The sequence below is a fragment of the Leptosomus discolor genome, chromosome 5 (assembly GCF_034619465.1).
Source record: "Leptosomus discolor isolate bLepDis1 chromosome 5, bLepDis1.hap2, whole genome shotgun sequence".
In the NCBI taxonomy this organism is placed as follows: Eukaryota; Metazoa; Chordata; class Aves; order Leptosomiformes; family Leptosomidae; genus Leptosomus; species Leptosomus discolor.
This window is the reverse complement of record NC_141395.1, coordinates 43,821,207-43,844,474: the sequence shown is the minus strand read 5'-3', so window position 1 is coordinate 43,844,474 and position 23,268 is coordinate 43,821,207. Positions and strand designations below refer to the sequence as shown.

Below are 23,268 nucleotides of genomic sequence, written 5' to 3'. Positions count from 1 at the left end.
ATTGTTTTAATAGCAACAATGTATATACGCACTGTTTAACCTATAAAGACATCTGAATAGCTTAAAAACATACCTTTGAAGGTAACCACCTCGCCAGTCTGAGCTTTAGGAAGGCCTTTTTGACAGGCATCAGTGGTTAAAGCTAGTGTTACTCCACAGCTGCCCAAAAGAAATCCAGTCTGCTGGCTGCCAGCATCCTACAGAGAAATCATATTATAGCAAACTTACAAATTATTAAGTTTTTGTACAGTTTACTGTAACTTTTCCATGTTTAGAAAGTATCAAGTCAATCTATATCACAGGAAAAAACAAACTTCTAGCACATAAGATCTTTTATGGAAGACAAAAAGATCTATGTCTCTGCTCAAAAGGCTTAGTTATGCTTAGCGCCAACTAAGTTAGATCTGGCAAGCAGCGATAGCGAAGTAATGTCAAAAGCAATTGTGCATCTCTCTCCAACCCAACAGGGACATTTATATGTTCTGGTAAAACAGAGAGCTGGTCTGATGCCGCTTCTGAGTCCTGAGGCACTGAAGAGCAGAGCCTGCAGCTTTTCAGCTCTGATTTCACACTTTCCCTAATAACCTCAATGTGTTGGGGGATTATCCTGATATTTCCAGTAACTATGGAGTCTCTATCTGCCTATGCTTTTATCACTCAGCACGAGAGCCGAAAAGACAGCTTTCCTGTGTTATAAGAAATACTCTAACATCTTTTCAAAAATAATTAAAATAATTTCTACAGTTACGTATCCTAAAAAAGTCAACTTATTAGCTTCATACTATTCCCTCCCCGTTCCTTCCAAAATATTAAACCACTTTCCAAACACACAATGTGCACTGAGCAGTTCAGCTTGTGCACCACACTGCTTTCAAAAGCGCAGGCTCTGAGAGATCCCACATAAGGACTATGGGATTCAGACACCCCCTCCCACTTTATTTATTTACAAAACTATAAAAATGTTGAATGTATTTGCCTACCTTTCTTGTTAGTGGAACTTCTATTGGGACAGGAATAAGTTCCGCCACGAGACATCCATAAAATGCCACCATAAACATAACTGGATCACTATTAGGAAATACAAGAGCTACCTACAAAAATACATCAAAATAATAAGAAATGGTTTTTGTTGGTTTTTGTGGGAGGAGGGCTGCTTTTTAATTTGTGGAAAAAATCATCACAACAATGTTCAGGTTCTTATTTAAACTAGGAACAGAAATACTACATGTTATGATAATCTACTACTACAAGTCAGAGTATTACAAGGCTTTCTTTAGCTAAAGCTGTTCCTCACTGTATATTTGATCCATAGCAACTATTTCAAACAGAAGCCTACCCGGTCTCCACGCTTCAGCAGTGGTTCATTCTTAGTGGTTAGCTTGTTTAGTAGGGTATACGCTAACTTCAAGCTTCGACTCCACAGCTTGCCTAAAGAAAAAAAAGACAATACAGAAATTTAAAAAATAGAGACTAAAATTTTAACACTTAATTGGCAAATCTCAGTGTCTTATCTATGCACTAGGCAAGTCGGTTGTATTAGAAGAGGGTCCACAGGCACACAAGCAAGTAACTGGGGCAAAGCCAACATTGCCATTGTGAATGCACTGCTGCCTCAGAAACCTACCGAGTTCTTTCAACATTTCAGTGCACGTGCACACACACATACACACACAGTCTGGTTGTGACAACCTAACTGCATTTCCAAAAGGCACTTACCAAGACTCCTTTCTAAGGCTCTTAGAGAAAGCAAACTGCTTGAGATAAAAAGAAAAACGCTAAATGGCACAAAAAATTAACTGAAGTTTAAGAAACAAAGGGTAGGAGTAAATGCCACAATATCTGGCTCTGTGAAATGCCAGTTCAGTGCTCAGTAGTGATCTACACAGCTCTCAATTCAGAACAAAAAATTATTCAAAGCTATTAAATATAAAGACAACAATCTAACTACTTATTTGATACAATATAAAAATCAATTTTTAATTTGTAGCCTCAAAAAAAAAAAACCCAAAAAAGAGCTTTGCTAAAGAAACTGTTTATAAAGAATCAAGCAACAGCAAAACCTTCCCACTGTAAATATAAATCAAAGCAAGAATCCCCCAAAGCAGCAAGTTGTGGCAAACAGCATGCCTCTGGAACTCAACTTTCTACTACAGGGTCTTCATCATGGACTCGCATCTACACTCAATCCCTTCAGACCATGTAGCAACCACCAGCTATTTTGTGTTTCTCAGTCTCAAACTTCGTCAATTCAACAGGTTTTTTTCTGTGTAATTTCCAGTTATATATAAAAAAAAGTTAAACAGGATTCACGTACGTCAAATGGCCACTTCTTCACAGAACTGGCAATTCAGTGCAGTTAGCAGAGAGTCCAAGTACAATTTAGAGCTTGGCTTCTTTTTAGTTTTTTCTTTTTTTTTTTTTTTTTTAAACTTAAACCTAAGTTCATGTTCACATTCTAAACAATTGATGATATTCTAAACAATTCTCAAAGCTCCACTGCAAAGTAATGAAACTAATGCAGCTGCTCAATTACATTTCCTGTAAGCATACTTAATCTGTAAGAATATAAACAAGAAATTTTAACATTCTAACACACTGTACAATGAAACGTTGCAGTTAGCTGTCCTGATGGACACAATTATCTTTCAAAAAAAATACAATTACTGTAACGCTTCTAATGTCATGGAATCAGGCATGGTTCACTTCCCACAACAACATCCTTAACGCGCTCCTGAAGTACAAATCTTCTCTATAAGGCTATGCAAGAACATGCTAAAATTTTGTATCTACTCTCGGCATCTGAAGAGTGCATGATTCGGCATCTGCTTCTTCCTCTCATTTTACACAGGCTGTTTCTAGTGTTCTTTTAAGAACAAAATCCCACCATTGTTTGAGATTTACAAACAGCCACTTGTAAAGAATCAGTACCATGTACATTCTGCCTTCATTTACTTTCTTTAAAACGTTTTTCATATACAATGAATTCATAATTTGCATTCAAACAGCAATTTCCAAGTACCTGTCATGAGCACAGTCAGTCCCTCTTAAGTAAAGCAAATTGTTCATTCCACAGTGAATGCCTAATTCTTCCTTGCAGTTATCACCAACACCTACCGTAGGTGAGCGTATATACAGCTTTCCCAGCTGTGTCCAACGCCGTCAGACAAGGGGCTTTCGGCTGGGTAGTCCCCCAGCGCTGCAGGGCAGCCAGGAGAGAAGGTGGCCAGTTGGTTACCACACCTAAGGGTTCACCTTTAAGTACATTAATTTGATTTCCTTCAGGCTTTGGTTGATTTGGGTCAGGCTGTTGCACTAAAACCAGAGCACAGCACAATGTCAATCCTTGGAAGACACGCAAATTACACTTAATACACTATTCTACAAACTGTTCTCACCTTCCTCTTCCTCACAGCTATCATTACTTCTCCTCTGCTTTATGGTGATACTATGCTAATCATCTCTTGGCTTCACAAAAAAAATAATTACCAGCACTTGAGAGTTCTGATTCTATGCTGTTCAAAGGACCTGGCCACAGTAACAGAATTTGAACCCCTAGTTTACTCTTTCTCTACTTTGGAAAGATGGTATTTTCTGCTGTTTGTTCTGCACATCTATTTAAATGAAAGCCTACACCAAGTCAAGAAGCATTAGATAGAACGGCTTCAGTGACAATTGGACATTCATTTTTTCTGCACCAGATTTTCAACAGGTGATGAAGAAAGAATGACACTGTGCTTCTATTGTTATAAAACTCCCAAACAGATGAAATGCTCCTGCTATGGATTATCTATAACTAAAACTGTACTGCTCGCAGAATATTTTGTTTGATTTCCAGATCATCTCTCTCAATGGTGCAACATTGCAGGGTTTCTACGCTATTTTCTCTCGGAGTAGCCTGCTGCTAAAATCCTGCTCCAAGCTGCTCAAGAAGGTGAAGTATCTTCATCTTAGTTAGCAAAACAACATCACACTTCGATTTAGCTAACACTCAATCTATGCAATAACTAAAATTAACAGTTCAAAGTGATGCCAAAGTACATGCACCTCAACAGAAGTTTGCCTGAAAAATCTTCAGAGAAAAGACTAGAAGCACAATGACTTCATAGCTTAAAGTATCAAACAAATACTACAGGGAATCTAGTAGCAGCTGCTCAAAAACGTCACATTGAGAACAAAATTTTCATTTAATCTTTAAGCCTAAGAGAACAGAACAAAAATCATTCTCCAAGATCAGCTGATGCAGCTGGTTTTAAAGGCAGCTAATTTCTACACTTCTTAGAGACGCTTTTCTTTCTGCCTAGACATGCACAGAGGAGAAAACAGTGGGTTTTAGCTGAGCAGTATGTGCAGAGCATGTACAAGCACTACTCTCAGGTAGTGCACAGGTTAAGACATATTGCACAGTGCACTCAATGCACTTAATTCCTCTGAACCTCTAAAATAATGAAAGTTTCTGCATTTCAAGAAGAGGATATTAACATGCACGCAAACTATTATCATAATAAATTCCAGTTACTAGCAAGTAACTTCTTTCATCTAACTATATTTGGGCACTGACGAGCTACAAAGTAGCTTTTCAGAGCAGGATGTGGGGTTGTTTGTGGACAAGCAACTGAGTAAGAGTCGCCAGAGAGGCCATGAAATCTCCATGTTTGGAGATCCTCAGAACTGGACACGGCCTTGAGCAGCCTGATCTAGTCAGACCTGCTTTGTACAGCCTGGTCAGAGGCTTCCAGAAGTCCACTGCACCATCAGAGTTAGGCTATGCCCTGACTTTTTGGAGTACTCCAAAGAGTACCCTCAACAAATTCAGATTACCACAGGGCAGATTTTAGAATCTCTGAGGCAAAAAGTGACAGTGGAGACAATTTCTAGATGCACCAATGAATTTCTTGACAAAGATGTGAATAGAATATCTCCAAGTATCTATAAATCACCGTTTTTAGTATTCACTAGCTCATCATGCTGGTCCAAACTGGGCTGAATCAGAAAAGCTTCCAAAGTGAGGGAGGAGGGGAGAACAAAGACACTGAGTAGGAGGGCTGAGCTGAAGATTATGTTTCACTTGTGATAGCATATGACCTTTCTCTCTCCAATATAACAACTCTATCAAGATTTGCTTTCTATTGGGAAGAGAAAAAGAAAACACCACTTGCTAAGAAGTATCAGTTTCTTTGTGAACTGCTTACACAGAGTGAAAATGTATTTGTAAGAAAATTAACCTTCTAGCAGTTCTTCAAAATCATCAACGAAAAACTCTTTCAAAGGTGGGCGCTTTGGTCTTTTCAAGGTATTTAGAAGCTGCTGGATTTTAGAGGACACTCTGCTATTCACTGGGACACCTGCCAAACAGAAAAGATTTATTACTTGCCATATATTAATAAACATACACTAAAACACATGCTGCCACATTGCTGACAACATCACACTAAGCTCAGCGTAGCTTTCAGGTGGAAGAATCAGTCAAGATGAGCAGCTTGCTTGGAAAAAAAACAGCTTTAATCAGTTCAGTTTCAACCATGGATTTATTTGTTTTAAAACAATGCTGTTCCCCAGTTACCTGGCTGAGGCATGTACCTTCTCACACTTTAATTTAGCTTTTGAAACTGCTGATTCCTTTGTGAGATTCCAATACAAACCTAAAGAATGTTCTTTTATGTAAGAGTCTCGGTATTTGCTAAATCTTAACATTCATTCAGTTCCAAAAGTGTGAGAATGCTTGGAAAAAATAAGTGAATCTTTCAGTATTTTACAGGGCTAGCAAAAAATAATCACAGCACAAAACCATGTTGAATGCTGATTTTCATTTGTATATGTGATATATTTATTTAAGTTAAATATAAACGTGTATGTTTGCTTCTGTTTATTGAAATGTTAAGCTCTGAGGCAATATAAAATTAAAATGTGAGACTAAAGGGCTTACATTGCCTTTTACTACAGAAATGGATAGAAATGGGGACATGGCTCCCACCAGCAGAATACGAGAAATGCAGTATAATTTCCTCTCCTGTGGTAGACTGACAGATATACCAGACTACTGCAAAGCTTTGGAGGCAGGCAGGCACGTGGCACATGATGGGTGTAGAGCTCTGTTATGCATTCGCTTCTTCAGAAAAAGGAACCTAGATTGAAAGGCAGGAGGTTTATAACACAATCACCGTCTGCGGTTTCCAAAATGCTGCTGTTGTAGCCTCTGGGAACTCCTCGTACTGATGCTACCTGTGGACGCTCGTGATGTAAATGTTCCACCAGGCCAGTGGTTACATCTGGAGGTGCAGAGTGGTTATCTGTAGAAATGGAAGACAGACATGGGAGCTCATCAGTCATCTTAAGAATCAGTACATCCAAAGTTGCTTCTTACAGCACTCTTGCTGTTTTCTCATGTATTTTTAACAAAACTCCGAATTCTCTAATCGAACCGTAACGAAAATCTTCCAGAGGGGGAATCCTGAATGGAACCATCATGTGCTCCTCCAGGGTGGAGAGGAGCTATTCCAACTTTCAAACGGATCCAAACAAATTCTGACAAATAAAGCGAGTGGTGGGTCACTCCATCACTTCAAGGTGAAAGCAAGGAGATTTATTACGAGTAAACAGCAAAAGTCTACAAAGAAACCCTGTCTTGCATCTCTCAGAAGAGAGACAGGCACCCAAAGTCTCACCACAACACTGAAATGACTGGTCTAAGTCCCATAGGAAAAGAAAGGGACAAAAGCATAAGCTTTAAAAGAAGGGAGTTCTTGCCCCAGGATAACACGAAGCACTTAACAGTCTCTCCAGCAATACTGTAGGCAAAAGCCTCCTGTTTACATTGTGGTCCAGACACAGCATACTCTTCACTGGGGCATCTATCAATAAGAACAGATGGAATGCCTGTAACACTCAAAAAACTCTGTGGTGTAGATGTCAACATTTCACACACATACTACTCACAACCGGTAAATTTAGCACAGGCTTTTCTGAGGCATGAGGTGGTCATTTGTGGCCAGACATGACACGCTGTTTCATTTTAATGTTGTGTGCTACAAGCAATAAATACTAAAATGTTCTACAGTGTACATTTACATAGGGAAAGCAGGGCATCTCTCAATCCTCACAAACTCAAAGGGGCTTGAGAATCACCTTATAACAATCTTGAGACAAACAAAAGTCTGCTTTGCTTGGAACTGCACCATGTTTCATCATGTGCTGCAGAACCATGCCTAGGGAATACTGTCATTCCAAAATCGTGACCTAGATTATGGAACAGTTTTGAATGGAATCATAGGCTGGGAAATGGCAGTATCTCGCAGAAGTGTTCAAATAAGGAAAAACAAGAATTGGAGACCATAAAAATACGATTGCAACAGGAAAGAGCTTAAGAATACCCTGCTGCACTGTGCTGGAGGAGCTGCTCCGGGTCATGTAGCTCTGCAGTGATACCCCTTGAAGGACCTCAGCATGCCACAAATCGTGCAGAAAGAACTCTAAGCACAGGGAGATCTAGGCAGTGCTGTGAAGTACATATATTACCTCACTCATTTTGAGGAAGCTATCAGCACTAAGCTAACAAGTGTTCATAGCTCGGTTCACAGATTTCCAAGGCTGACATACAAGCCACCAGTACAGCTTTAAGCAGTTTTAGAGGTATCACCAGAAGAAAAATTAAATCCATTCTCATATTTTCCAATGGTCATCGTTGCAATGCCAATTTTTGTATTGCAGAGACCTGTCTTGCTGGTACTAAGCAAGGACCACAAATTCCTTTTATGTGGGTAAGGTACAAGAAACACTAACTATCACTTAATGTCTCTGACAAATGCCGGAGATAGAACCAGCAACAAGAAAAGGTGACAACTATGTGCAAAATTGATCCTATAACCACTTCACAGGGAGTACAGAAAGTCGATGTATCCAGAGTAAACTGAAACGATCTCACTGTGTTCTATAGAACTTTTTGACTTGGTTTTTTTTCCTTACCAAAGTCCCAAAACACGGGCTTCATGCAGCACACCAATTATTCACAGAAAAGGACACAGAGTTAAATGTATGTGGTTCTCGCACTGCAGTATTAGCCCACAAGTCCATACTTCTCAGCTTACAGACCCCGCAGCGATTATCGATGTCTAAAGCTTCCACTCTTTAAACACACCAGGCAAGAACTACAGTTAGGGATGTACCTGCAGTGTGGCTTCATCAGTGGAAGGCCCCAAAATGGCATTCCTACAGATGAAGCTGTCACCACTAAACATTAAGGTAACTCAAAATGTACACTCAAAGTGATGTACACATAGGTACAGATGTAACAATGAGAGAGAGGACAAGAGAGACTGACACACACTATAAGACTTGGTGCACACAGGGATCAGAAGGCATGCATAAAGTACAGAAGCTGAACTGCTGAATGGGTACAGGTTTTACCACGCACACTTCTGTTGGGAAAATGCTATTTTCAGCCCACATGCATGAGCCAGATATTTGAAATATAAAAGCTCTGCAATTAGATGCTCAGAAAATAACATAAGGAAGAAGCCGTTTGGGAACATGTACAGAGGAGCTGTGTACTTAGGAACAGCTCAAAAAAAAAAAAATCACACAAAAAATGAGAATGCTCAGAAAATAAACAAAAAAACATCCTTAACAATCATCCCCAACTGAGCCACAGCAGTTCAGAACACCTACTCTTATAACCCTGCTTCCCTTTAAGAAAACGAATTGTCCTTTTAAGTCTTTCACTAAATAGTGGGCCAAATACAATGATAACCCATCTTTCCAGATACTCTAACAAGAGATAAATTGGGAAATATCACACAGTTGAGATGGTGACCCTGAAAAAAAAAAAAAAAACCTACACACACTGCTAGCCTTAGTAAATTTAAAGAAAAAAAATACACTAAAGAAAAGCCCCCTAAACAACATGTAGATTAACATATGAATGACAAACAGCTTTAAAATAATGCATATTCCTATTTGAATTTATTAACTACTGTAACCTTGCACTTCCAACACTGCAGTCTATTGCTTGAGAATTTAGGATGACCTCATCATTAAAAATGCAAGCTGGAGAACATGAGCTGGAAGGGAACAATCTGCTAAATTTTAATTCTCCAACATACCAGAATTGTGAATAGTTATTCAGTATACAGTCAAAACACAGAATATTTTAGTAAGGCATAGTATTTAAAATATGTAAGATGCCTTTATATTGCTGATGTCAGCACATTAACTGAGAAATCAAACTCTTCCTTTATGCTCCAGGACAGATCAAAGGGGTCCTTTTTGAAAGTATACTAGTATTTATCAATATTTTTATTATTTATCAATAATTTTAATATTTAATATTTTAATATTTATCAATAATCAAAAAAGTTTGCAATATGAGAACTGAGTAAGTTTTCATATTCTTGTGAGCAAGGAAGACTATAGAAAAACACAAAAAATGTCACAAGTGAATTGTTATTGGACATGCATGAATGTTACCAAGCTAGAAATGAAAGATCAATAGAATGTGGCAAGCATTTCAGAAATTAAGAAGATTATTCTTATGCAAAAGGCCATTTAATTTTTTGTCAAATGCACTGGAAATTGTACCTTTCTAAATATTTCTAGTAGATCAGCTCTTAATTATCCACGAACTTCCTTCGCTATAATTCCGTATTTATTTCCCATTAACGAAATTTCAACCCCCTCCACTGCATACAGTGTAACATTTAGCTGCTTAAATCCTGGACTTTGAACTGAAGGCCTTGATTTTGCATACAATTTAGATGATTAAATTGTCCTGATGGATAGGTCTTCAGATGCTAGTTGTGAAATTTGATATGCATTTATATGGCCTTAGATACTAGACACAACAGGATGCTGTGTTACGTTTGGCATATATTGCAAGTTTTTACATCTATATTAAGAATTTCATCAATCACACTTACAATTCTGGATAACCTTCCAAGTTTATTTGTTAATTTTAAGTTTAACCATGATTCCTATAAATCCATAATGTAAAATCCAGAATGCCCTCAAATATTCCATCTTACTTAGATCCACTAAGTGCAAAAAAAACCATCTGCCAATTTCTCATTATAAATAAGCTTGGAAATGGGAAGATGAAAATTTAGATTTCCTTGAAGGCAATAAGATGGGTAAGTTTTGGATAAACAGGAAAAATTTAACAATAATTAAATATTATTTATTTATTGTTAATAATAAATTATTATTTACCATATATAAATAAGACCACAGAAGTTAACTGAAGAGGCAAATCTTTCTAACTACTTTTATGGATGTAATACTGGCAAAGTGCAGAAAAATGAAAAAAGCCAAATGCTGCCCATAACTTTGAAAGACACAAACCAAAAACCAGCATTTCAGCAAGCAGGAGCTTTCTAGGGCAACAGCACTAAACAGGCTTGGGGAAAAATGTTTTGCCTTGTAAAAGCTTAGATACCAGAATTCCGCTCCATACTTAGCTTACACAATAAAGAGATGGCCATACAAAACAGGAGGGAGCAAAAAGCAAGTAGGAAAGACACAGATATCCCTCCCCAGGCTCTCCGACATCTAGAGAGCCTTCCAGAACACAAAGCAAGCTACTACCTCTTTCCATCTCAGCTCCACTTGCAGAAAACTGCCTGTGCGGTGAACCCTGGGATGTCAGTCATGGCAAAAATGAGTCAATCCCTGTTTCTGTCAGCACCTAAGCCACAAAGAAGATCCAGAGAATCCTCTTTCAGAGAGCCTCCAAGTTTGTTCATACTCTTTCCCCCTTTCATAATGGGCTTTAGGAATCTGAAGAAGGAAAACTCCCCCTCACAAACTACAAGCATCGGCTGCGTTTTCAAGCCCACAGCTACCATAAACTAAGGCTGATGCCCCGAAGGCAGAAGGACCTCAGGGCAAACCAAACCAGCAAGGAATGGAGAATCAACTCTCTCACTAGTAGCTGCCTCGTGCCTCAGTGAACTGTTCGTATCATCCAAACAGAGAAGTCTAAAGGATACAAGATTGGGCTTTCAAGAAAATCTGAAGGTAACAGCTAGACCAGCTAAATGAATGGGTATTTGTGAAATATATTTGTGCCTTAAATCATCATGTTAACTGACATCTCTAAGGATACAGAAGCCTGCACACTCGGTTTAAATCTAAGGCATTTCAATGTGTTTTCTGCATCTGATCTAACCTGTTCTCTGTGATGAAATAGAAAAAACTGTCTGTATAGTGCATGGAGGCATACAGTCACAGATAGACAAAAAGTCAGGTAAGCTGAGCACTAAAACTGCCAAAACCTGAAATATCCAGAACAATATACATGATGCCCATTGCATATTACTAGAAGCACATGAACTTCCATGCTGTAGCTCACAGGTGAAACACAAACATCATTCTTCATTTCAGTTTTCTTCATTTCATTTTTCTAAATTACTTCGGGGGAAAAAAAAAAAAAAGTATTTGAAACACAAAGTTACTGCTTCTCCTCTAGGTCCTTTCTCATTGTGTAACATTAGCATGGACCTGTTGCACACACATAAATCCACTATCAATCTTCACTACAGTGTACAAAACCATTATAAAAGTTATTTCCATGGTGGAAGAGATTGCCATTCTTCCGCCTTACCAAATCTTCCAAGAGCACAAGACTAGTGCTCTGCATTTTAGGACAAAGAGTAACCTGAAGTTTTTGACCTTCAGCATTACAAAGACTGAGACAAAACTCACGTTTACATTTTTGTTTACCAGTACTTCTACATTTTCACTCTAGTTTCACAATAAAAGGACTATTCATAGATTTTAAAGGAAGAAAAATCACATTGGAGCTTGAAATCTAGCTTCGTCAGTACCTCTGATTTCATAATTTTCCAAAAGATTCTGATGTTTTTCTAGTCTTTTGGGAGTTTACCAATTGAACCCCCTTTGAAATCCATAACCTGCTATTGTCTAGGGTAAATACATGCAGGTCAGAAAGCGTGCACTAAAAATGAAATCCCTTTGAGATTCTCCTTTTGAATCCAGTAAAACTGAACCTTAGTTTCTTGATAAATCATGCATTTTACCAAGAAGAATGCAAGTCCAGATCTCATGAACAAGTGGTTTGGTTTGAATTAAATACATATATACCATACATACCTGGTCTGTGGATTGTACACTTTAAGGCTATTTACAGATATCTTCTGCTGAAGACTTTTGTGTTTAGCTCTGCTTTGGGATTTTTAATTTGATTTTATTCCAACCACACAGGCAGTTCTTTACTGACCTAGCTGGGTGTGTGCCATGAGATCTGCAAGCACAGTGGCAGCAGCGGTGGCAGTAGCAGTATTGGAAGCAGCAGCAGGTTTCCCTCCTGGATGAGATGAGGTGGAGGATGCAGAGGATGAGGTGGAGGAGCCCTGAATAACCCGGTTAAGCCAGGGCTCTACGTTGGAATGGCTCTGGAACGGAGTGGAGGTGATCCGCCCTTGCCGACGTAACGAGCCCTCATCTTCTGAGGCTGACGATGTGTCTGTGATTAAAATAACGATGACAGGCATGTAATGTAGGAATGACCCAACAGACAGGAACATGAAGTTTTTCCATGTTCTTCACGTAGCATTCTCATGTGCTACACATGAGATGAGTGTATTAAGCAAATGGTATATTCACATGCACAAATTCGATTCGTTGACACTTTTTAGATTAATGTAACAACTTCTACATATTATAGAAAGAACACACTTGAAGCAAAGTTTCATTTACCTCCTGTATTCGGAATGACGTAAGACCCAAAACCGGCTTCTACCTAAGATACCTGGTGTATTCACTAACCATTCTCAGTGAGCATACCATACCTATTCCACTGAAAGAATATTTCTGTTCTGAACAGCTAAATTTGATCTCATCCCACCTGAATGAATTCCATTCTATTTTTTGTTCAGCATTTTCTTTCTATTTTGGAGGGGAAATTCTTCACTTTACCATTCTTTTGAAAAATTTATTGAGAACTAATTACTAAAAAAAGCACAGTTCTATAAAGTTCAATGAAAGAGTAAATTCATTATTCTAACAATGATTAAAAGGAAATTAAAAGCATGTATTTTAACCACGTAAACTGACATTAATGAGCACTATATAGAAATGCTTAAAGCATCTTTTCATTCTAGATGTATATTTGCTGCTGATAGAAGTCTGATAAAGGGCTCCTATTTCAATTACCATTCAGTTATGTACAACTTCCCAGAAGTTTCCCTTTGGCAGTCAATATTTCCACACTTATTATCCACTTAATAACAAATAAAAAGGTCTAAGTATCAAGAAAATACATCCATGTTGATTTTTGAGTGAAAAATAGTAACTTTGCTACAGGAAAAAAAATATCTTGCCCTCTTAAAGAGACTGCTGCATTTTAAGAACTTGATCCTTTATATGCACACACCCCCCTGCCCCCACATAAAGGAAAGCTCCTAAAGCAACCCATTGTCCATATACTGACAAAGTTCAATCAAGTCAGTTTGTGAAGAGCAATTTTAAGTCACACATAACAGCTAGACCAATTAATAAGTCAGCAGGAGCTGAAAAACAGCTTGTGAAAAAAGACAGGGTGTCCATTACTATACTCTGGAGTCCCTTCCAGACATGGAAATCCTCAGTTATAGTGGGGTGGATTATATCAGAAATTCAGCAACCTTAATTTTGGCTAGTTTGTTTTGTGGGTTGTTTTCTTTTAAGTCTTCTGAACCCATAACTGTTCAGCTATATACAATTCCATATATAGTTTTTGAAGCCACATTAAGAAATCTTTTCCTCATCTTTGGCAATAAATTTCAGTTACCAGGTGTTTAATTTTCTGCTTTTCAAGAACATGTGCATTTGCAATAGCTTCAGAATAATTGCTCTTAAACAGTCTAAAATCACAAAAATCAGAAATTATTTCATAAGAAGCCCATCTAACTCAATGGCATTTTCAAAGTTAAAAATGTAGATCTCTGATTACTTGAGCATCTCTAGTCAAACATGACAATGTTGGATGAAAATACACAAACAATTGATCTTTGACAAGATACAGCTGTGGTGGATCACCATTCCTGGGGCTGTGCCTTGTATGATATTTCTGGTCTACTGCCACGGTTGTAGTTTTTGGCTGCTGACTCCATCTGCTCCTGGAGAGGAGCCAAACCTGCCCCTTAGTGCTTGCAACCTTCCCTTTCTATTAAGCAGAAAGCAAAAATAAACAGTTCCTGGAATATGGAAGAAAATAGGATTACAAACAGTCATGTTTTGGAAAAAAAGCTCCACGTTTGTGATCTACTATCACTTCAGAGCAAGAAATAAAACTACAGAAAAAATAGGTTTCTCAAAGAATACATACTGTGATAGTATCTCCTTATCCAGACACAAGTTTAATGACGTCTCTCTAAAATTTCTAAGCTTTCAGGTGTCTTACATAAGCAGAGGAGTAAAAAAACCACCCCACTTTAAATGTAAAATATTAACCGTGTATAAAAATGAAGGATCTGTAGTAAAAACATTCTAACACCAAAACATAGTAACAAGGTAACATCAGTAACTAGCTTTGTGGCAGTCACAAGAGTTAATTAGTGGTTCCTGGTGTGCTGTGAGCAGAATGCTATGTACTTGGCCTGCAGCTCTTCCTGGCTGGGAGCTGACCCAAGTTAGCCACAGAAACCACCACCCTTTGGACCAAACTTCCATGAAGACTACAGCTGAAGTTCTGATCACGTAAAATCTGTATGGGAATGAGAGACTCGATGGGCCAAAACCAAAAGTACATTAAATTTTTTCTGATGAAAGCAGTGCCATTACTGTAGGTCAGGAGTTGGTTTTGAACTTAACGTTGTGACTAGAATCCAATGCTTCCTTCCTGGTGACCGATGGTAACTGTTTGTAACAAAATTTCAGTTATCAAGAAAACCTGGTTTTAATTGGATTAACTTCTGCCAATACAAGGATTTTAGTGGTTCAATGGCTCAAGACAACAAAACTAGATGCTTCAACACTACTCAGGTTCTTTGCAATTTCAGATCTTTCCTGCCGAGATAACTTTGCAAATAAAAGCAGGCCTATAAAAAGATAATTATTTTTGTGAATTGATACAGCTGAAGCAAGTTCTCAGAATATTTTTGAAAGGCCTGATCTCCTACAATACAGAATTCATGGCCCACTCTCTTAGGGAGATAAAGGTATCTCGTAACAAGTCACCTTCTCTTAGAAACAGCACAACAGACTCCAAAAACACTTAACTCTTCTTCCAGAATATACTAGTTAGGGTGCTTCTGTATCCTGCTAAAGCCCAGCACGAGTACACTTGTCTCTTCTCTGCTAACCACTTGGGCAGGCATGTTAGAATGACGACAACTCTCCAGCAGCACCAACACACAAAAAACTTCACACAAACACAGGCGGATCCTATGGCCTCATCCTGCTCCCCTCTCTGGCTGAGCAGGATCGATGTCATAGATCCTGGTCATAGGTCCACACACAACGTGGACCCTTCCAGCAGCACTCAGTCTGTGAAGCAGCTGTCCTTGGATCCCAGTCTCTCCAGTTGCTGGCACTTGGTCATACGAGCCTCAGGCTGCAGTTCTACTCCGTTTGTTCGTACAGACTGACTGACTCAGCCACTCCATGCACAGAACACAGAGTCCCTCACCCAGAAGTGTTTGAAGTGGAGCACAACAGGAGGAGGGGGACAGACTGCAGGGGCAGGTGCAGGGCACAGCCAAGCAAGTGTACCATTTATACATGACCAGCCTTTTTTTATTGCCTTACCCCACTATTTTCCCCACATTTGTTTCTCCCCAAATCAACTAAATCTACCCCTTTCCCCATCTGTGGTTGCTCACCTAAACACCCCATAAGAAGTCTCATTCAGTCCCCAAGTACTTTTGCCCCACATCCCATAATGTGACCCATACCCCTCCGTGACATCATCCCTTAGTCCAGAAGGTGCTCTGGAAGGTACTGGAAGGCCTCTATAAGGTCCCCCAGAGCCTTCTCTTCTCCAGGCTGAACAACCCCAACTCTCTCAACCTGTCTTCATAGGAGAGGTGCTCCAGCCCCATGATCATTTTTGTGGCATTATCTGGTCTCCCCCACCTGCCACTCTCTGTGCTCCTGCAAAGGTGTGCAGACAAGATTTATCACATAACCTAACATTTTACCCACAGTATCTCAATTTCTTTTTTTAATAAAGTCTCTCAATGCCCCCCCAGACTCTGCTTCTTCAGAGCAGCATGCAGCCCTAACCTCAGGCAGAAGGAGCATAGCAGTAGCCACAGGGACACTGCTTCAAATCTGTCCCGAAGGTATTCAAAAGAGAATGGTATTTTGGTTCTCTCAAAAAAACTACAAGGAGATTCCTTCTAGTTTTAAATGCTAAGGGAGACAGGAAAGCCTAGCTGTCCTTCGCTCTTAGCAGAGCTTCTGGACATCACCTGTTTTTTGCGCATCAAACCTTAGGCAAGAATAGTGGCGTGTTCTTTTCTTGTTGTGATATACCTCATGCCAAGCACATAGCAATTTGTCACACTAGGGGAATGAGAGAAAAGGACAGAGCGATGCTACATGAAATGCACCACTGACTGTTCTATCAGAGTTTATTTTGGACAGTGAGAAGGAATATTGCTTTGAAGAGCTATAAACAGAAACCTCAGGGCTTCTTCTCCCAAAGCCTCACTATACAGATGGTCGTTATTCATTAATTTTCTCCAGGATTTCACTTTATGCAATTCACAACTTTCACATACAAAAACATGTATACAAGAAAACTCAAGAGCATGATAACCACCCTGCTGCAACTGCTGCCCTCATGGGCTTCTGGTATATGAGTACTAGAAGAATAAGCTAATCAAAATGCATGATACCGTATCTTATAGGCAAAAACATAAGGGTGAAGGCTTACATATAAGACTACAGAATCAGTTTATATTTTATTAACTAACGAAATAACCAGAGAACCTACAAAAACAATATACAAAAGTGTCTGACTGGCAAAGAAAAGTGGAATTTCCTTTAAATGGGAAGAACGGACAGAAGAAATACAGCCCAGAAAGCAAGACAGCAGCACAGCACACCTGCTCTTTTACAGGAGGATAAGAATACAGAATTGATGGAGAAGGGCACTAGAGGTCAGTGCGCCTCTGCTCCCAGGCCACACTGGAAAAGACAAAAGCACATCATTCACAACCGAAGAGCTTTGGGAAGTTCCTCTTCTTTGTATACAACACACCAGCCCCAAAACACTTGGCTTGCCAGCACATGTTATCTGGGGAAACATTTTCTTAACCTCTAGAGAATCCACTGTGAGACAACAGGAAGATTACTTATTTTCTTCCCTAAGAAAAAAAGAAATTAAAGAAAAATGTTCTGATCTAAACAATCCGAACAATTATAGCACATGATTTTCTGAATGTTTTAAATTGCTTACAGGTGAAACCATCTGATGAGTGTTGTGGAAGCTAATGCAGCAACTTAATGCTCTGGCGTTTTCTTCCGCTCTTAAAAAAAGAATCTTATGCAACATGAAATAAGGTATTTACAGCTCTGGTATGCTTGCCAAGATTATCTCCTTCCAAGTGAGACATTACATAAGAGGACACACTTAATGCATAAAGGGCAACTGCTCACTCTATTACTGCTTTCAAGTGTACCTTTAGCAGCTGCAGTATCTGTAGATGAGACACTAAATATCTTGAGGAAAGACATCAAAGAACAAACCTGATCAACACCTGATTATCAGGAAATACAACCATGAATACAAAAGTTTATTGCAACATACTTACACCTTAGCAGAACAAAGCTTGCTCTTTATATTTGCTATCATGTTCACCTGGCAAGATTTACGTATGTTAACTCAACAGGTACCTGGAGGTGTATACGTTTCTACTGAAGAGTGCACAAGAACAGACCGTCTTTTTGAAGGCATAGGCATCTTTCTCTCTTTGTATTTTGCGAGTGCTGCTTGTACTGCTTCAGTGTGGATATCTATACAGAAAACAAACAAACAAAAAAGGTTAAGCAGTTAAGCTTAATCATTATTTCTTTCTAAAAAGATGGAAAGTATCAATGCCATCTTTTACAGCTCAAATCCACAGGCTGAACTGCACAGGAAGCCTTTGCGGCTTGAGTCCTGCTCAGCTTGTAGAAAGGAGCAGGTTCTGTGGATCAGAGGAAGAAGTACTTCTTGGAGAGCAGAAAGGTCCAAACCTGAACTACAGTGACATGGTTTTCAACTCCGAAGCTGTGACAACTCCTTCAACAGTGTTTAGCAGGAGTGAATAAACATACCTGCCTCCCACCCAAATTCAGTTCAGAAGCCCCGGTTTCAAAAGTTAAGGGAGCATATAAGCAGGGTCAAGTTGACATTTTCCTCATGAAATCATATTCGCAAAGCCATTCCAAACTGATTTAGGAAGAACACCCTGAAGTTACAGAATATCTAGGTACGTTATTTCTAAACTATGATTTACTTTCATTTGGGGAGGAAATTTCAACACAAATCCTGTAAATTTGCACCAGCATTGGACTCTTCATCCTCAAAATCCACAATGGGAAAAATGAAAAATGTGTACTTGAAGCTCTCACAAAACAATGCAAGTAATAAAATACAGAAAGAAAGCAAATTTATATGAAGCACTAGGAAAGAAACACAAAGTGTTTTCAGTTTCCTGAAAGCAAAAATTACCCTAACGTACTCATGCGGTACATTTTAACTTTTCCTATTTTTAAGCCAAAACTGAGATTAAAGAAGAACTTAGTGTTCAATCAAGACCACACTGCAGATAAAATGTAATGTATTCAAGTATGCTAAATTGCCTTCAGCAGATTTTTCTCTTTGACATATATATTTCAATGGTGCCAAAACCTAACACTTACGCAGAAAGTAAATTCATGAGAAGTGAACAGATGTCAAGGAGAAATGAGGCAGACCAAAAATATACTTTAACTCACGACCTAAGATTGAAGCTAATGAAAAACAAGTACAACATGTATACTCTTACACATAGCTACAAAGGGCCCAAAAGGAACTATTATGATTATGCTTGTGTCTCATCACATTTCTTCTATGTGGAAGCTGCTATACAAGAATTACAGAATGAAACTGTTCAATTTGAAAAAACAGATGTATTCTTTCATTAAGTATCCATCTAAGGCTGCAAATACATAACAGGTTGATAGACTTGCAGATATGAAACTCAAGACACGTGACATACATACACTTATGCAACTTACATGTTAAAAAAAGTAGTTTCTCTGCCCTATATCTACATGGATTAACCTTGATGAATACCACAGGTAAAGCTCCATATTTTATGGTTCTTTTTTTTTTTTTTTTTTTTTTTTTTTTTTAAAAAAAAAAAAAAAAAGTGTACCATTTCTGGTACTAGTCCTTACTTAACCTGGAACCTGCTTTGGTCATGCTCAGCACAAGGTTCTTCCTAATTTATTTTAAATATGCTGATCAATTCCAGTTAACATTGACAATGCAAGAGACAGCTCAGGGGGAAGCTAATCATTATATATTTGTAACGAAGGTCAGATGAGATCTTTGAGCATCCCAGAGAATGAAAGTCCATGAAAGAGCAAAGCACAGCACATCAATGTGAACCCGTAGGAAGTCTTGGCAGAAAACACTTTCCAAAGGCAGCTGCGTCTCAATGCAGTGGATAAACAGCTGGGGGACAACTACTCAACTCTCAATTTCAAAACCAGATTCCAAATGCTGCCCATAAACTCAGAAGCATCACCTTGCCAGAGAAGGCTTCACGCAATATATTTCAAAGCAACTCTAACAACAGATACTGGCAGGTAACTTTCTGTCAGAACTTCTAGTCTTAAGTAAATCAGACAAAAATCCCCATAGCTTAATCTGACATCTTCTCCTATGTTTGATGAAAACTGTTTCATTTCCACACGTAAAAATCCCCCCTGCTCCAAAGCATATTCACACCATGTACTTCAGGCATCTAACTTTTGGTCCCTGGCTGCGCAGCATGATTTACTGCAATACATGAGTTCAGAGACACCACGAGAGAAGCAAGTTAAAACCCCAGTACCGGAAGAGCACAACACCTTTAAGAGAAAAAACCCCATTCCACTCTTAACCAAAAATCAAGAAGCTTTTCTTAGTCACGGGTCCAAATGTGACACCAACAGTTTCCTTCAGCCTGACCAAATGGATCCAAAAAATCAAAATAAGCCCTGTGCATGTGGTCCCAGACACCACCTAGTTCTTCACAGTAACAATGTCACTTTTCAAGTCTGCAGCTCCCCTAGATAATCTGTTCAGTGCTGTATTTAAAATTTATACATATATTATCACCTGCGTGTTCTTACAAGACTTAGGAATTTACTAGGTAGATGCTTGTCTCAAATAAGAACTTCTTGTGCAGCTACCCTGTGAGGTTCAAGGACGATGATGCTATGAGGGGAAAAAAAAAAATTAAAAAAAAAAAATCACATAAACCTCTTATCTTTTAAGATTTTTTTTTTTTTTTCTGACATGGGGCACCATGTTAGATTTTTGCTGCTGTTCTTCACACCAAGGAGTTGTTCACAGATATTTTATGAATTAAAAATTCACTATCCTCTCCCTATGTCTCCCTTACCCACATCTGGGCTACTGCTTTTTGACAAGTCTTGGTTTCTCCTGATCTTTAGTTTTGGACTTTTTTCTCCTCCTCCTTGTACATGTCCACCATTGAAGTTCATTCTCATGAATACCCAAAAGCAAACCTCTTAATTTCACAAAACTCCAGAAAATTTAAGCAGAACTCACACTTCTTGTTTTGCTGTGTTACTTAGATGCCCCAAGGACGTTACTGCTCTCCATAGACTTGAGAATATTACTTAAATTAATGGTTATTTCTGCAGCCTTAAAAGTCAGGAGCAAAACGCCAATTCTGCAGGACACATTTCCACAGAAGAACTTGAAGCCAAAACCAAGCTGCATGTTTTTTAAAAAAGATGGTAGCTATTAGATACATTCAAGTCAACCATGCATATATCTACGTACAATTCAGAACATATTTTTACATTATATTAACATACAGTAGGAAGAAGGGGAACACAACAAATGTGTTTTTTTCCTCCAGAAAAGGTCTTCCAAAAGAGAAAAATAACACATGAAATTTACAGTTTGTATATAAATTAATTAAATCCTTAAATAATTTTGCAGTTGAAAAATAAGAGCATTCTTAGCTAGTTGTGTATTTAGGGAATGGAAAGGACCAGCTTGAGGCAAGGGTGTGTTGAAGCATCTTCACAAAGCAGAGTGGGACAGGTCATAACAGCACACAGATTTGTGGTAGCAAGCATGGGAACTACTTTTTGCTCCATTTCCAGAGGGCAAAATCAGCAATACCTCCTCCACTAGCCCTTGTAACTCCCACCCCAAAACCTGGGAAATACTAGATTAAATTATAAAAATGCAACCAGAAGACAGTCAGGATAAATTTTTATTGTTTCATGTTCTATTTCTATAGCACTGATTTAACTCATCAGTTCCTTCTGTACTCATTAAGATCTATTTCCAGCTTGAAATTTTCCTTTTAATCTCTTGTCCTTGGATAACAACTGAGTAGGACCATCCTTTTTCAGCCAAATAAATTAAGTAATCTGTTTCACTTCCCTGGAACACTTTGTTCCTATTCCATGTTTCCTTTAAGAGCTTTTCTACATTATGTACACGATGAAACAGACTTCATTAAAAAAAGTGAAAGGAGTGAAACCATTTTAAAGAAACAGAACATTTAGGGTAAAAAAACCCTCATAAATGGCTATAAATTGAAGTTTAATTGGATACTAGAATTGTAAAAAGAAGCTCTCTACCATTATCTATTACTAAATTCTTAAAAATTTACTGTGAGACTGATTTAACAAGAACTGTGGACTTCTGTTTTCTTCAGTGGATCAAATAGTCATTAAAATCAGATCAAATACAATCTGTATTACATCATATTTCTGAGAACAGGGAGCACAAATGTTCAACAGTGAGTACTGAAAGAGATGAACAGCAAGCCCAGCATCTTATTAACCCACACCAAAGTGAGAAAAAAATACATATGCTGCCATCCAATCGCAGAAGAAAAAGTCTTGAAAAAATAGTTCTAATTTTCTGCACTTTATTCAGCTGCCAACAACCATCAACCATTTTTTATTGATTTAAAACATTTTTTCCTTCCTCTGTTTTAGTAAACCACACCACCTTCTCTTTCTCTTCCATTTTATGCAGCTATTCTTGTTTTCTTTCCTTCTACATGTCCTTAAAAAATGATGGGGGAGGAAAACTAATAAATAGTTTGTGGACTATATATTAGACCCTAAACCCTCCAACTATTAGAAAAGCATTTTTCTTTCCTGTTTGTAGCCTCTGCTTGTTCATCAGCCTCTGATTCTTGTTCCCACCTTAGGAACAGGAGGAAGAATTTCTACGGTTGTTTGAAGAAAAAATGGCATTCACAGGTTGACCAATACCCCTTCTGCTCACAGCTCTCCAAATACCAACAGCTACAGCAACCAACACTGTCAACCTCCTCAAATGGCTGCTGCATACTAGCATCCCATATGACTGCATCTCTGTGACAAGGATTGCCAATTAAAAAAAAAAAAAAAAAAGAAAAAGTCATTTTTAAAAAGCTGGTATGACTCCAGGAAGGCTGGCAGAGCAGAGAGGATCAGTGCGGGATGAAGCTCTATCACATGAGAGGAAAGAGAGAGCTGCCGTACATTGCACGTGCTGTAAAGGTATCGCCCCTGCATGATAAGTAGGCTTGTTCCTCATCTGGAGCAGCTCCCCAAATGCACCTTATTATCCTGTTCCAGGCAATCTGGGAGAATAGGCTGCATATTGCAGCTGTATATACAACATGCTGGAGAACAGTAACTAGAAAAAAAAAAAAAAAGCAAGAGCAGATAGAGAAAGTATATCTGTTAGGGAAGCTTTTTCAGACACCCTGAAGGCTTCCCAGCTAGCTCATCTGTGTTCTTATCTAAACCCAGGCAGCAGTGGGACTGAACCCAGAAGAAGGGACAGTGCCTCCACCAGAAACCACACACCCTTCCTGAAAGAAAAGTCAGCAGCAATTGCAATACACCCATCACCAAGTGTCCTCTGGATTGAGGGTATGAGGGTCTCGGCACTTATCATGGACAACTGCTTGCAAAATCTCTGCATTTCTCACTGTCTCTATCACATTGTCATCATTTAACAGAATGAAAACCTAGTTAGAGCCCTGTAACATTAACTGCTGTTCTGGGAACTCTTAGGTAATTTAGTAGCCTATGGCATTTATTGATGGTATT

At 38.6% G+C, this 23,268-nt stretch overlaps 1 protein-coding gene across 3 annotated transcripts in view; it reads right to left on the bottom strand.

Annotated features, from left to right (window-relative positions):
• DIP2A (DIP2 acetate--CoA ligase A) overlaps window positions 1-23,268 on the bottom strand; it is a 127,257-nt gene that overhangs the window by 44,540 nt on the left and 59,449 nt on the right. For all 3 annotated transcript variants that reach the window (XM_086465549.1, XM_086465551.1, XM_086465550.1), the window contains exons 4-11: window positions 17,830-17,949; window positions 12,227-12,472; window positions 6,159-6,287; window positions 5,223-5,342; window positions 3,115-3,312; window positions 1,337-1,428; window positions 981-1,091; window positions 74-197 (exon numbers count right to left, since the gene is read on the bottom strand). In XM_086465549.1, coding sequence (XP_086321675.1) covers window positions 74-197; window positions 981-1,091; window positions 1,337-1,428; window positions 3,115-3,312; window positions 5,223-5,342; window positions 6,159-6,287; window positions 12,227-12,472; window positions 17,830-17,949 — 1,140 coding nt within the window. The remainder of the gene's footprint in view (window positions 1-73; window positions 198-980; window positions 1,092-1,336; window positions 1,429-3,114; window positions 3,313-5,222; window positions 5,343-6,158; window positions 6,288-12,226; window positions 12,473-17,829; window positions 17,950-23,268) is intronic.